This window comes from Papio anubis, chromosome 12 (assembly GCF_008728515.1).
Source record: "Papio anubis isolate 15944 chromosome 12, Panubis1.0, whole genome shotgun sequence".
NCBI lineage: Eukaryota > Metazoa > Chordata > Mammalia > Primates > Cercopithecidae > Papio > Papio anubis.
Window position 1 is genome coordinate 67,446,807 of NC_044987.1, and position 14,685 is coordinate 67,461,491.

At 38.0% G+C, this 14,685-nt stretch overlaps 1 protein-coding gene across 20 annotated transcripts in view; it reads right to left on the reverse strand.

The window, feature by feature from the left end:
* The window catches only part of RIC3 (RIC3 acetylcholine receptor chaperone), a 78,698-nt gene that overhangs the window by 25,196 nt on the left and 38,817 nt on the right, over window positions 1-14,685 (reverse strand). For 18 of the 20 annotated variants that reach the window (XR_002517094.2, XR_002517092.2, XR_002517088.2 and 15 more), the window contains one exon: window positions 8,307-8,455. Coding sequence is in view for 13 of the 20 variants with exons in the window: in XM_017948668.3 (XP_017804157.2) it covers window positions 8,307-8,455 (149 nt within the window). In the remaining 7 variants the exon portion in view is untranslated. The remainder of the gene's footprint in view (window positions 1-8,306; window positions 8,456-14,685) is intronic. The other 2 variants (XM_017948670.3, XM_021926127.2) reach the window with 1 other exon arrangement.

Consider the following 14,685-nt stretch of genomic DNA (forward strand, 5'->3'; position numbering starts at 1 on the left):
AGGAGTTAATATCAACCAATTTATGATTGATATTACCAATAATATTCAAGAAGATACTGCATTGATAAAACCTAGCCAGGCTTCAATTTAAAAAGGGAGCAAACAAGAAATAAAAAGGAGCTATTGAATAGAAAGCCATAATTGTAAATAAAAAAAAATTAATGCTCAGCAAGAAAATAGCAGATTGGGTGAGGTGCATTGGCTCACTCCTGTAATCCTAACACTTTGGGAGACTGAAGCAGTTGGATCACCTGAGGTCAAGAGTTCGAGACCAGCCTGACCAACATGGCGAAACCCTGTCTCTACTAAAAATACAAAAAAATTAACCGGGAGTAGTGGCGGGCACCCGTAGTTTCAGCTACTTAGGAGGCTGAAGCAAGAGAATCACTTGAACCCAGGCAGCAAAGGTTGCAGTGAGCTGAGATCGCGCCATTGCACTCCAGCCTGGAAGACAGAGCGAGACTCTGTCTCAAAAAAAAAAAAAAAAAAAAGAAAAAGAAAATAGCAGATTGAAATGGACACGGCTGAAAACCAAATTAGTATATTTAAAGTCCAAGTTGAGGAATTCTCCCAGCACAAAGATAAAATGATAAAGAAGTGGAAATTATGAGGAAAAAAGATAAGCTGCATGGCAAACTATCAACAATATCCAATTTCAGAATTACTGGACTTCTAGAACGAGAGAACAAAATAGGGTAAATGGGAGCAATAATTAAAGAGATTATAAAATAAAATATCCTTTAGCTGAAGAAAGCCTTGAGTCTTCCGATGGGAAGGACTCACTAAATGCTTGACAAAAATACTATGAAAAATCCACACATTCGTACACACTCAGACATGCACAGATTATCTGACCAAATTCAGAATTTTTAAAAGCTGGAGGCATCACGCTACCTGACTTGAAACTATACTACAAGGCTACAGTAACCAAAACAGCCTGGTACTGGTACAAAAACAGATATACAGACAAATGGAACAGAACAGAGGCCTCAGAAATAACACCACACATGTACAACCATCTGATCTTTGACAAACCTGACAAAAATGAGAAATGGGGAAAGGATTCCCTATTTAATAAATAGTGCTGGGAAAACTGGCTAGCTATATGTAGAAAGCTGAAACTGGATCCCTTCCTTACACCTTATACAAAAATTAATTCAAGATGGATTAAAGACTTAAATGTTAGACCAAAAACCATAAAAACCCCAGAAGAAAACCTAGGCAATACCATTCAGGACATAGGCATGGGCAAGGACTTCATGACTAAAACACCAAAAGCAATGGCAACAAAAGCCAGAATTGGCAAATGGGATCTAATTAAACTAAAGAGCTTCTGCACAGCAAAAGAAACTACCATTCGAGTTAACAGGCAACCTACAGAATGGGAGAAAATTTTTGCAATCTACCAATCTGATAAAGGGCTAATATCTAGAATCTACAAAAAACTCAAATTTACAAGGAAAAAACAAAATACCCCATCAAAAAGTGGGCAAAGGATATGAACAGACACTTCGCAAAAGAAGACACGTATGCAGCCAACAGACATATGAAAAAATGCTATCACTGGTCATCAGAGAAATGCAAATCAAACCCACAATGAGATACTATCTCACGCCAGTTAGAATGGCAATCATTAAAAAGTAAGGAAATAATAGATGCTGGGCAGGATGTGGAGAAACAGGAATGCTTTTACACTGTTGGTGGGAGTGCAAATTAGTTCAACCATTGTGGAAGACAGTGTGGCGATTCCTCAAGGATCTAGAACTAGAATTACCATTTGACCCAGCAATCCTATCACTGGGTATATACCCAAAGGATTATAAATCATGCTACTATAAAGACACATGCACATGTACATTTATTGCAGCACTATTCACAATAGCAAAGACTTGGAACCAACCCAAATGTCCATCAATGATAGACTGGATTAAGGAAATGTAGCATATATACACTATGGAATACTACGCAGCCATAAAAAAGAATGAGTTCATGTCCCTTGCAGGGACATGTATGAAGCTGGAAACCAGCATTCTTAGCAAACTATCACAAGGACAGAAAACCAAACACTCATAGGTGGGAACTGAACAATGAGATCACTTGGACACAGGGTGGAGAACATCAGACACTGGGACCTGTCAGGGGATGGAGGGCTGGAAGAGGGATAGCATTAGGAGAAATACCTAATGTAAATGACAAGTTGATGGGTGGAACAAACCAACATGGAACATGTATACCTATGTAACAAACCTGCACGTTGTACACATGTACCCTAGAACTTAAAGTATAATTTAAAAAAAAAAGAAAAGAAAGAAAAAACAAATTTCCAGACAGAAAACAAGCAAGCTAGCTAACTAAAAACAGGTAACCTATTGAGAAAAAGGAGCAGACCAGGATAAGATTTCTCATTTTCAACATCAAATTAAAGTAAAGAATGAAGCAATATTTTCTAACTTTTTAGGGAAAGTGGCATAATCAATGATTTTATACGCAGCCAAACAATTTGTTTGTGTACAGGTGAAAAATATGTACAGATATCCAAGTACTCAGTACACAATATTATATGGGAAAGAAATATGAAGATATTCTTGACAAATACAAAACTTAGTCAAAATTTAAATTCAAGAAAAATGATGCTATATATGAGACAGTGGTTAACAATGAAATCTGTAAGAATTATCAACATAAAATAAGTATTGATAATGTGGCCTAGGAATTTAATGCTACTGTTAAGAAATGACACTTAAAACAGAAAAGGTTAGTATCTTTAAAAATTAATATCACTTGTAGTTAAAATTCCATATATTTTCAACAAAACCTAAAAGGTAGGTAGAGGGGGAACAATGAAAACTGCAATTTGGAGGAAAAACTGAATTTCATTTCATTAATCACTTGTGAGATTAAAATACTTTTTTATATGTTTCATAGCTGGCTGCATTTTTTCTCTTTGTGAACTGCTTATCTGTAAGGATATCAGTGTTTTCTAAATTAGTTCAAGAACTTTTTAACATATTAAAGATATCGGCCAGATGCAGTGACTCACATCTGTAATCCCAGCACTTTGGGAGGTTGTGGTGGGCAGATCGTTTGAGGCCAGGAGTTCAAGACCAGTCTGGCCAACATGGCGAAATCCCATCTCTACTAAAAACAAAAAAATTAGCTGGGCATGGTGGCGCATGACTGTAGTCCCAGCTATTTGGGAGGCTGAGGCACAAGAATCACTTGAACTCAGGAGGTAGAGATTGCAATGAGCAGATATCAAGCTACAGCACTCCAACTTGGGCAACAAAGCAAGCCTCTGTCTCAAAAAAAAAAAAAAAAAAAAAAAGATAACTTTTTTCAATTATATTTGTTATAAATATTTTTCCAGTTTATTCTTGTCCTTTAAACTGTGTAATATTCTCTGATCTGCAGAAGGTAAAAGTTTTATGTATTTAAGTTACACAATCTTTTCCCTTAGAATTTGTGTTGCTTTTTAAAAAAATTAACCTTTTTTATTTTTAGATAATTACAGATTCACTGGCAGTATATAAGAAATAATACAAGCCAGGCACAGTGGCATGCACCTGGAGTCCCAGCTACTCAGGAGGCTGAGGTGGGAGGATCGCCTGAGCCCCAGCATGGGCAACATGGTTAAGACCCTATCCCTTTAAAAAATAATACTAATAGTAATACAGAAATCTCATGTACCCTTTATCCAGTTTCTCCCAAAGGCAACATCTAGCAAAACTATACTACAATATAGCCACCAGGATATTAATATTGATACAGTCAGTATACAGAACATTTTCCATCACCACAAGGATCCCTTATGTTGCCCTTTCATGGCACACTCACTCTTTTCTACTCCTATTCCTGTCTTAACTCCTAGCAACAACTGATCAGTTCTCTATTTCTATAATATTGCCATGTCAATTATAAATGGAATCATATAGTATGTAACCTTTGGGAATTAGTTTTTCCCCCTACACTCAGCATAATGCTCCAGAAATTCATCTAGGTTGTTGTACATATAGTTCATTCCTTTTTATTGCTGAGTGTATACCACAGTATTTATATACCACAGTTCATTCACCTCCTAAAAGACATTCAGGTTGTTTCCAGTTCTTGGCTATTAAAAGTAACCTGCTATAAATATTCACAAAGACTCATATACAAAAGTTCATAGCGGCTTGAGTCATAAGAGTGCAAAGCCAGAACAACCCAAACGTTCCTCAACTTGTGAATGGACAAATTATGGTATAAGCATATAACTAAAAAATTAGCCCTAGAATAAAGGCTGTTCTGGACCCAACCTAAAAAATGCTAAAGCCTTAAAGGATTCAACTGTTTTCTACTAACCTAACTGCTAACCTAATGAAATCCAACACTATTTAAAGCACTAAAACAAAATCCAGCACCTAACAATGTAAAGTTTGTAATATCCATCATCAAATCAAAACCTACCAGGTATGAAAAAAAAAAAAAAAAAGAAATTAGGACCCATTACCAGGAGAATAATTAGTCAACAGAAACATTCCAAGAAATGGCATGGATGATGAAATTAGCAATTAAAACAGTCAAGAAAGCTATTACAGATATGCCTCATATGTTTAAGAAAGTAGAGTAAAATATGAATAAATGAGATATAAAAAAGACCCAAATGAAACTTCTAGAAATGATAATATCTGAAATTAAAAAACACTGAATAAGATTAACAGTGGGTTAGATACAGTAGAAGAAGACACAAATAAACCTGAAGACATAGCTGGAAAAACTATTCAAAACTAAGCATGGTAAAGAAAAAAAAAACCTGAAAAACAGTGAACAGAACTTACATGACCTGTGGGGCAATATCAAACATATATGCAACTGGAGAGCCAGAAAGAAATAAGAGAGATACAAAGACACAGATCATTAATAAAATAATGGCCAAAAATATAGGTCATGGGTCTAAGCTTCCACCTTGAGAAACCAGAAAAAGGCAAATTAAACCAAAAGTACCAGAAAGAAAGAAACACAAGTCAATGAAATAAGAAACAAACCAAAAAAAAAAAGAAACCAAAACATAGTTCTTTGAAAAGATAACAAGGTTGATAAACCTCTGGGCAGCTTGATCAGGAAAAGAAACAAATTACCAGGATCAAGAATAGAAGAGAGTGCATCTCTACAGATCTTACATACATTAAACGGATAATTAGACTATATTATGAACAACTTTATACTAATAACAAAGTTGACAACATGGATGAACTATGTAAATTCCTTGAAAGATACAAAGCATCAAAGTTCACTCAAGAAGTGAATGACCTGAATAGCACTATATCCATAAAATACATTAAATTCATAGACATCTTCCCACAAAGAAAACTCCAGGTCAACTGGGCACAGTGGCTCATACCCATAATCCCAGCATTTGGGAGGCCAAGACGAGAAGATTGCTTAAGACCAGGAGTACAAGACCAGGCATGAGTAACTGGGCCTACAGGCATGTACCACCATGCCTGGCTAATTTTTTAAATTTAAAAAATTGAAAAATTGAAAAATTAAAAAATTAGCCAGGCATGGTGGTACATGCCTGTAGGCCCAGCTACCGAGGAGGCTGAGGTTGGGGGGCTGCTTGAGCCCAGGAGATCAAACAGTGAGCTATGATCATGTGCCACTGTTCATGGGCAACAGGGCAAGACCCTGAAAAAAAAAAGAGAGAGAAAAACAAAAGAAAGAAAAGAAAGAAAAAGGAAAAGAAAAAAAGGAAAAAGGAAAAAGAAAGAAAGGAAGGAAAGAAAAGAAAAGAATAGAAAAGAAAAAAGAAAACAAAACTCCAGACCAAGATAATATCATTGGAGAATTCCACATAACTTGTATGGCATAAATAACAGTAACTCTACAGAAACTTTTCCAGAAAACAGAAAAAGGAACACATCCCAATGTATTTTATGAGGCCAGGATTACCCTGAAATCAAAACCAAAGACATTACAGGAAAAGAAAATCACAGACCAGTATCCCTCACACATGCAAGACCTATACCTTGGAAACTACCACACATTGCTGAGAGAACTTTTAAAAGATCTAAAATGGTGAGATATAACATGTTCATGAACTAGAAGATTCAATATAGTTACTGTATTGATTCTTCCAAATTGATTTAATGATTCAAAGCAGTACCAATCAAAATTCCATCAGGCTTTTTCATAAAAACTGACAAACTAATTGTAAATTTATCTGAAATAGTGAAGGAAATAGCCAAAATAATTTTGGAAAAAAAAATCTGAACAACTTGAACTACCCAAAACCAAGACTTACTATAAAGACACAGTAATAAGGACCATGTGCTATTGGTACAAGTAGAGACATACAGATCAATGGAACAGAATAGAGCCCAGAACAGACAAGCACATGCATGGTCAACTGGTTTTTCAAGCAAATGTCAAGCTAATTAAATGTAACAAAAGAAGCTGAACAATTGGGTATTTGATATGGAAAAAAATAAACCTCAGTCCTGATACCTCAGACCATCTATAAAGGTTAACTCAAAATAGATCACAGGCCTAAATGTAAAAGCTAAAACCGTAAAATTTCTAGAAAACATGGGAGTTAGGCAAACCTTGGGTTAGGCAAATATTTCTTAAACAGAACATAAAAAATGGGCCTGGCACAGTGGCTTATGCCTGTAATCCCAGCACTTTGGGAGGCCGAAGCAGGCGGATCACAAGGTCGGGAGATTGAGACCATCCTGGCTAACACGGTGAAACCCCATCTCTACTAAAAATACAAAAAAATTAGCCAGGCATGGTGGCAGGCGCCTGTAGTCCCAGCTACTAGGGAGGCTGAGGCAGGAGGATGGTGTGAACCTGGGAGGTGGAGCTTACAGTGAGCCGAGATGGCGCCACTGCACTCAGGCCTGGGGGGCCAGAGCAAGACTCTGTCTCAAAAAAAAAAAAAAAAAGCAATTCATAAAGAAAAAAATGGTAAGTTGGACTTCATCAAAATTTAAAACTTCTACTCTTTGAAAGATGCTGTTAAGAAAATATAAAGGCAAGCTACATAAAATATTTGCAAAATACAGAAATGACAAATAACTTGTACTCAGAATATATAAAGAACTCTTGCAACCCAACAAGAACCTAATCAACCCAATTTAAAAACTGGCAAACGATTTGAACAGACACTTCAAAGATATGCAGATGGCAAATAAGCACATGAAAAAATGTTCATCATCATTAGTCACTGGAGAAAGGTAAATTAAAGTCACAATTAAGATATCACTTTACACTCACTAGAATAGATAAAATTAAAAAGACTGACAAGACCAAGTGTTACCAAGGATGTGGAGTAACTTCAATTGCCATACACTGCTGGTGGGAAGGGAAAAAGAAGAGCTACTTAGGAAAGCAGGTTGACAGTTTCTAATAAAGTTAAACATGTGGTCAGGCATGGTGGCCCATGCCTGTAATCCCAGCACTTTGAGGGGCTGAGGCAGGTGGGTCACTTGAGGTCAGGAGTTCGAGACCAGCCTGGCCAACATGATGAAACCCTGTCTCTACTAAAAATACAAAAATTAGACAGGTGTGGTGCCAGGCACCTGTAATCACAGCTACTTGGGAGGCTGAGGCAGGAGAATCACTTGAACCCAGGAGGCAGAGGTTGCAGCAAGCTGAGATTGCTCTGCTGCACTCCAGCCTGGGCGACAAAGTGAGACTGTCTTGAAAAACAACAACAAAAAAAGTTAAATATACAATTACCTTAAACCCAGAAATCTCACTCCTAGGTATAGACCCCAAAAAAATACAAATATATGTTCAAACAAAGACTCATATGCAGAAGTTTATAGCTGCTTGAGTCATAAGAGTGCAAAGGTAGGAATAACCCAAACGTTCCTCAACTGGTGAATGGACAAATTATGGTATAAGCATATAACTGACTACTACTCAGCAAGAGAAAAAGTATGGATATACTCAATAACAAACATGAATGTGAAAAGTATTATGCTAAATCAAAGAAGCCAATGAGCATATGCAGTATAATCCACTTACACAGAAAAGGCAAAATTAAATGTACAGAAAGCACTTCAGTTGTTGCCAGGGGCAGAAGGGCATTACCTACAAAGAAGGGGGAGCTTTCTGGGGTGATGGAAATGTTCTTTATCAAAATTATGGTGTGATTATACAAACTCTATACATTTGTCAAAACTCATCCAACTGTACATTTAAAACTGGTTAATATTCCTGTTTATATATTATACCTCAATAATGAAGCTGATTTTTAGAAAATCTGTACGATCTCTTTTCTGGGCTGACAGCTAATAAAAAAATTAGAAGATGCTGTTTACCTTCCCAGTCCTCCATGTAAGGAGCCTCCTCAGCTTCTTTCTCTGGAGAAAATCTGTCAATGAATTTTCCTTCTTTCATGACCCTGGTGATTTCTCGGAGCTGATGTAGCAACCGTTTCTCTTGGTCAGAAGTCACAGTCTGTGCTCTGCTTAGAAATATCAGACAATCCAACCATTTAGTGGTAAATACTTCTAGGCAATAGACATAAACATCACTATGGTCTGTCTGGATACTGGAATAGAAAGTGCAATTGCAGCAGATTATTATTCTGGGAATTGATCCTCCAACTGCATAGCTGGGAACTAGAGATGTTAGTCCAATGTTTTGATTTTATACATGGGAAAACTAAAGCCCAGAATAGATCAAGTGATTGCCCAAGGTCCCAAAATTAGTTAATGTCAATACTAGGACCAGACCCCAGATGTCTCAGCTTTCAGTTCAGTGTTTTTTCAGTGTATCTCAATGCCCTGATTCTCAATCGCCTAACAATTTCACTGTTACTCACATTACTCCATTTACTACAAGCCACTTTTCTCTGAAGCAAGGTCATCAAAGGAAAATGTTCTAGGCCATTAGCATCAACCAGGAAAATTTATGCTACTAGAAATCACCAGGCTTAATTTACTTGTGCAGGTGTAAGGATAGATTCTAAAATTTCAGAGGTGGGTAATTTTGAAAACTCAATCATCTAGACTAGAGAAATTGGGGAAACTGGGGTCCACAGAGGAGAAATATTGTTTATATATTCATACTGCCACTTAATGGAAGCACTATAACTAAAACCATCCAGGCTTCTGATCACATTCTGTGCAATTCTTGAAGCACAGTGCTCAAGTTCCACATTTTGGAAAACCTGGTTTGAATCCCAACTTAGTTGTGTGGCTCTGGCAAATATCTGCAAAAATAACATGAGACTCAAGGATAACAGTATGATTATTTTCTTTTAGAGGAAAGCACTGCATCACACTGTTAGGCAAACAAGGTCCTACTTAGAAGACTGATAACTATCTGCTTTGAGACCAGTTTTATCTAGCAGCAGGATTTAATGGAGGCTACTTATTCTCCTCTTAAAACCCAAACACAAGTTAATACAACACTTACAAAGGAAAAATGATGTACTCTGTACTAGCCTATGGAGACAGTCATCTATTTTTCTAACACCCAGTTCTGAGCCTGCACTCATTTCTATGCTCAGTCTAACTTTAACCTTAATGACTAATAAGGAAAATGAAAAGAGTATTTCTCCTTTCAACATGAAGATAGTAACTGAGGAAAATGAAGAGCCAACATTACCAGAGACCTCAGTAAAAGGAAAAATGAAAACACCATGAGTTCCACTTCTTCCACACCAAGTAGCTTCAAAGCCATGAACTACTAAAGATGCCTGTCTGTTCCACATTCAGCTAAAATCCTATACTTACAGGGCCTCTGACAGCTCTATTCTTCCCATCAGTACAGGAGTCCTGACTCTCCAAAACTGCTCATCTGTCCCACATAACCCCTATTTCTTACTGTTAAAACAACCCACTTTCTGTGAGGCTTCTGGGGCTGACTAGAAGAGCTAACCTGCCTATCAGAAACTCTTTTCTTTTCAGGTGGCACATGTTACTTTTCCAGACTGTACACAGGGCATTCTGATCTTCAATGAACGAAACAGTCTTAATTCTATTTCCTAAGTCATGGGAAATCAGAAGCCCTTATCCTAAAAGAGGATGGGTAGACTAGAGGAAGCAGAACAGACAAGAGCTTTCCCAGAGAACTCCAAACCAAAGCATCCTCATTTCACTCTAAACAAGTATACCTTTATTGTCCATATCTGGCATTATGCATTAATCATGGTCTACTTTATGATATCTTCTGAATTTATTGCAATGAATATTTTCATGGATTCCTTATCATCTCAACTCGGTTTGATACTCCCAGAGGGCAGTAATAATTAAGTTGACAACAGTATAGGCACAATGCCATGATCACTATTAAGAGCTCAATAATTATGTGTTAGTTTGATTGATCCCCACTTCCTCACCATCCATTATTTTCTTCCACCTCCCTGAATTCTGGATTCCATTCTATCATTTTACCAAAAGTTGCAAAAACTTTTACTCCTAAGTGATTTTCACTTTACTAAGTCCAAGGGTCTTTTTCTCACATTTCATTCTTCTTGACTTCTCTGTACTATAGACCATCCTCTGCTTAAAACCTCCTCCTCCCTTAGCTATTGAGACATCTGTATTCCTCCCACTTCTTTAACCATTCCTTTTATCTATGACCCTGGCTCACTTTCTTCCACCCACCTCCCAAAACAATTTTCCCAAGACTCAATCCTAGGACTCTCATTTCTCCATTCTTATAATCATGCCCTCAGGAAGTTGATCCAGTATTACAGATTAGACCATCACCTCTACAGAAAAGATGTCCTAATGCTACTATTAATCTTGACTTTTCACACAAATTCCCATCTCACAACTCCAGTAATTTCCTGGGCATTTCCACTTGGAGGCCTTGCGACTATGTTAAAGTTAATCTTAAATTCACCTCCTGAAACCAGGTCCCAGTTGGTTCAGAATCGTGAGCAACTCCATGAACAGGAAGACCAGAAGAGGCTGAGTATGGAAGATTCTAAGATGACAGAAAAATAAAAGGGCACAGCTGGGAAATAGCCTCACTAGAATTGTGAATTCTGTAAGCCCAGCAGAATCATCAAGTTCCAAATGCAAGAGTTAAGCACAGAAAATTAAACAGATGTTAATAACACCATTCATGGTTAGAACAGAACTCAGATCAGTAAAAGATTTCAGGATACTGCAGCAGAGTCTGATATGCCTCAAATATTTGGTGATCTTACCTTTCTCCATGGAGATTTTCTCCATCTCTCACTCCCAGCCAATGACTTCCAAACCTGAGCCCTTTGCTCTGACCTCAAGAACCAAATTTCCTATTGCTGTTTCATATTACACATGGATGTTCTGATGGCATCTCAGACATACTCAGTGCTGAACTTACGATCTCAGCTCCAAAGCCTTATGTACTTTCCCTTCTTTTGTATATTATCTTGGTTAATGCCATAATCTTCCTTCCAGTTTGGCTGTAAATCTCCAATGCATCTCTATTTATTTATTCTTCTTCATTGCTCTTATCTGGTTAGTAGTTTTCTTTTGGGGAACAAACTCATCTTCCATTCACAGTGCAAAGGTTAGCGTGAGCCATCCATCCCCCACCTCTCCTTCAAGGGTGGCCATGTGACCCACAGCTAATCATCACATTCCATCCCCTTGGCTGCAGGGATTGATTCAGGGATAGATATAGGACCCAAGTTGAGCTAACTTTACTTTTGGACCTTGAACACAGTGAAGCCTGAACTGAATACTTTGACATTAAATTCATCCTGGCAACAGTCCATGAGGAGACTGTCCCTTTGTTCCTACTCCCTAAACGCCCAAAGCTGCTCTGGTTACCACCCTTCCTGAAACCTGGATGTTCAGTTGTTCCTTTGACATTATGAGCTACCCCACATTCTTCCAATAAATTCTGCTTCCTCATACTTCAAACTTTTTGCTAGCCAGAGTTGGCTGCTTGCAACCAAGAAACCTGATACAGCCTGTGATTTTTTTTTCTTCCATTAGGTGCCCTTAACTTGGCCCCACTTTTCCACTCTCACTGGTCTATTTATTACCATTTGCTGAAACCTTTTCAATAATGTTCCAGCATACAGTCACTCTATATATTACTGTAAGAGTTATTTTTCTAAAGCATAGCAAATCGTGATATTTCTCCTCAAAAGCCTTCAGAGTCAAAATAAGCATGTGTTGTCGGGGGAGAGAGGAGCTAGGCATACGAAAAAGTATATGCCAAGTCCAGAGGCAAAAACATACAGGTATTTTAGAGGAACAGCAAGTGGTCGGTGTGGCTGGACCACAGAGAGAGTGACGAAGAAAGATAAAGCAAGAGAGGTACAAAAGGCCAGGTCACTCAGGACCATCTAAGCTATGTTAAAGATTCTATGCTTTTTCAAAATCAAAAGGGACCTGCTGAAGGATTAAAACAAAAGAGATAATCCATCTGTTTGGAAAACAGAAAGAAAACTGAAAGGTGGCAAAATTAGAGAAACCACATGAGATAGTTATGACCTATGTCAAAAACAGGTATTCATTCACTCACTCATGCACTCACTCACTCATTCTTTCTTCTACTTCATCTAATATTTTTTGGAGCCTTTTATGTGCCTGTGCTAAGCTCTATAGCTAAGAAGGACAATCCCTGACCTCACAGAGCCTACAGTCTTTTGCAGGGAGACAGGCTTATTAATTAAATAGAAATGACAAGACATGGTGATTAATGAGATATGGGAAGTAAAATAAAAGGTGAATCAAGGATAACATCTAATTTCTGCTTTGGGCAACCAAGTGGATGGTAAAGCCATTTGCTGAGACGGAAATTAAAGGTAGAGTAGGTTCACTTGGGGGATAGATGATGAATTCCATCTTGGACATTCATTCATTCAATAGATTATTTATCATATGAGAAGGATATAGGTAGGTATCTATGAGATATGTCCAGTGGGCTCTGTATATAGAGGTCAGGAACTGAAGTAAAGGACCTCAACAGAGAATGGTCATGATTTCCTCTTCTACCACAAAAGCGTACAAATGCTTTTATCAAAAGTGAATAGGGGCCAGGAACGGTGGCTCACAACTGTAATCCCAGCATTTTGGGAGGCCAAGGTGGGCAGATCACCTGAGATCAGGAATTTGAGTTGAGCCTGGCCAAAATGGTGAACAACCTTGCCTCTACTAAAAATACAAAAATTAGCCAGGTGTGGTGGTATGTGCCTATAGTCCCAGCTACTTCGGAGGCTGAAGCAGGAGAACCACTTGAACCTGGGAGATAGAGGTTGCAGTGACCTGAGATCGCACCACAGCACTGCAGCCTGGGTGACAAAGAGAGACTCTGTCTCAAAAAAAATAAAAATTTAAAAAAAAAAAAAAAAAAAAGAATAGTTATTCTAATTCACTAAGTATTTACTTAGTACCTACTAGACAAACACACTGAAAAAAATAGGCTAAGTCTAGCCTCAAAGAGTTTACATTCCAGGAATTCATGGCAAAAATCTGTAGCCCCACGCACGTACTCAACATGCCCACCAGGGCACTTTGCTGCCAGAGGGTGCACCGTCCCTGCTTTTTTCATGGTCTGCTTGACCATACCATGCTTCTAGCAGGTAAATTGTTACAACTGGGCATGCTATTCCAGGAAGGAATACAGCCTGTGATTTTTTTTTCTTCCATTAGGTCCCCCTAATTTATCCCCACTTTTCCACTCTCACTGGCCTATTTCTTACCATTTGTTGAAACCTTTTCAATAACCTTCTAGCATGTAGTCACTCTATGTATTACTATAAGAGTTATTTTTCTAAAGCACAGCAAATCGTGACATTTCTCCTCAAAAGCCTTCAGAGTCAAAATAAGTGTGTGTTGTGGGGGAAGAGAGGACCGAAGTCATAAGGACAGAAATCAGGACACCTCACTTCTGATTCCTAGATCCTTTCCTTACTCTTTGTGTCCTTGAGATGAACACTGTGCTTAATATCAGACAAAACATGGCACAAGACTGACATTCTAGGATGTTTCATTATTCAAATATGTGTACAGACCTACATCCCTCACAAGTAAAAGCTTTCTGAAAAGTTTTATTAGATAATATCAAAAACTTTCCCCATATTTCTGTTCTTACTTAAGCATTAATGTAAAGTTTCAGAAAGCTTCAGAAACTGCAGAGTTTTCAAATTTTAAGCCAATATCCTGCAGTTATGGAATATTATAGAAAAGGACTTAACAGGCTGTAAATGAATGTGTCTTCTGCTTTACCCCCAGAAACCCAGAGATGTGATACAATTTTGATCTGACAGAACAAATACTGGAATATTTTGGGCTTTTCTAATAATCATAGGAGCACAGACTTGTAAAAGAACAAATGCCACAGAAACTGAGGTTAAAGGACACAAACTGTAAGTATAAAAGGGAAAACATGTAGAAACATGGTGCTACGGTTTGAATATTTGTCTCCTCCTATACTCATGTTGAAACTTAACTGCCATTGCAACAGTATTAAGAGGTGGGGCCTTCATGAAGTGATTAGGACATGAGAGCAGAGCCCTCATGAACAGATTAATGCCATTATCTCAGTGGGTTAGTTATCCCAAGATGGGCTGTTGTAAAGTGGGGCTGGCCTCTGGTGCCTCCCTCTTTTGCATGTGCTTGCTTGCCCTTCTGCCTTTCCATCATACGATGATGCAGCAAGAAGACCCTCACCAGATACCTCCTATAAAACTTGGACTTCACAGCCTCCAGAACCGTGAGCTAAATAAACCTCCATTCTTTA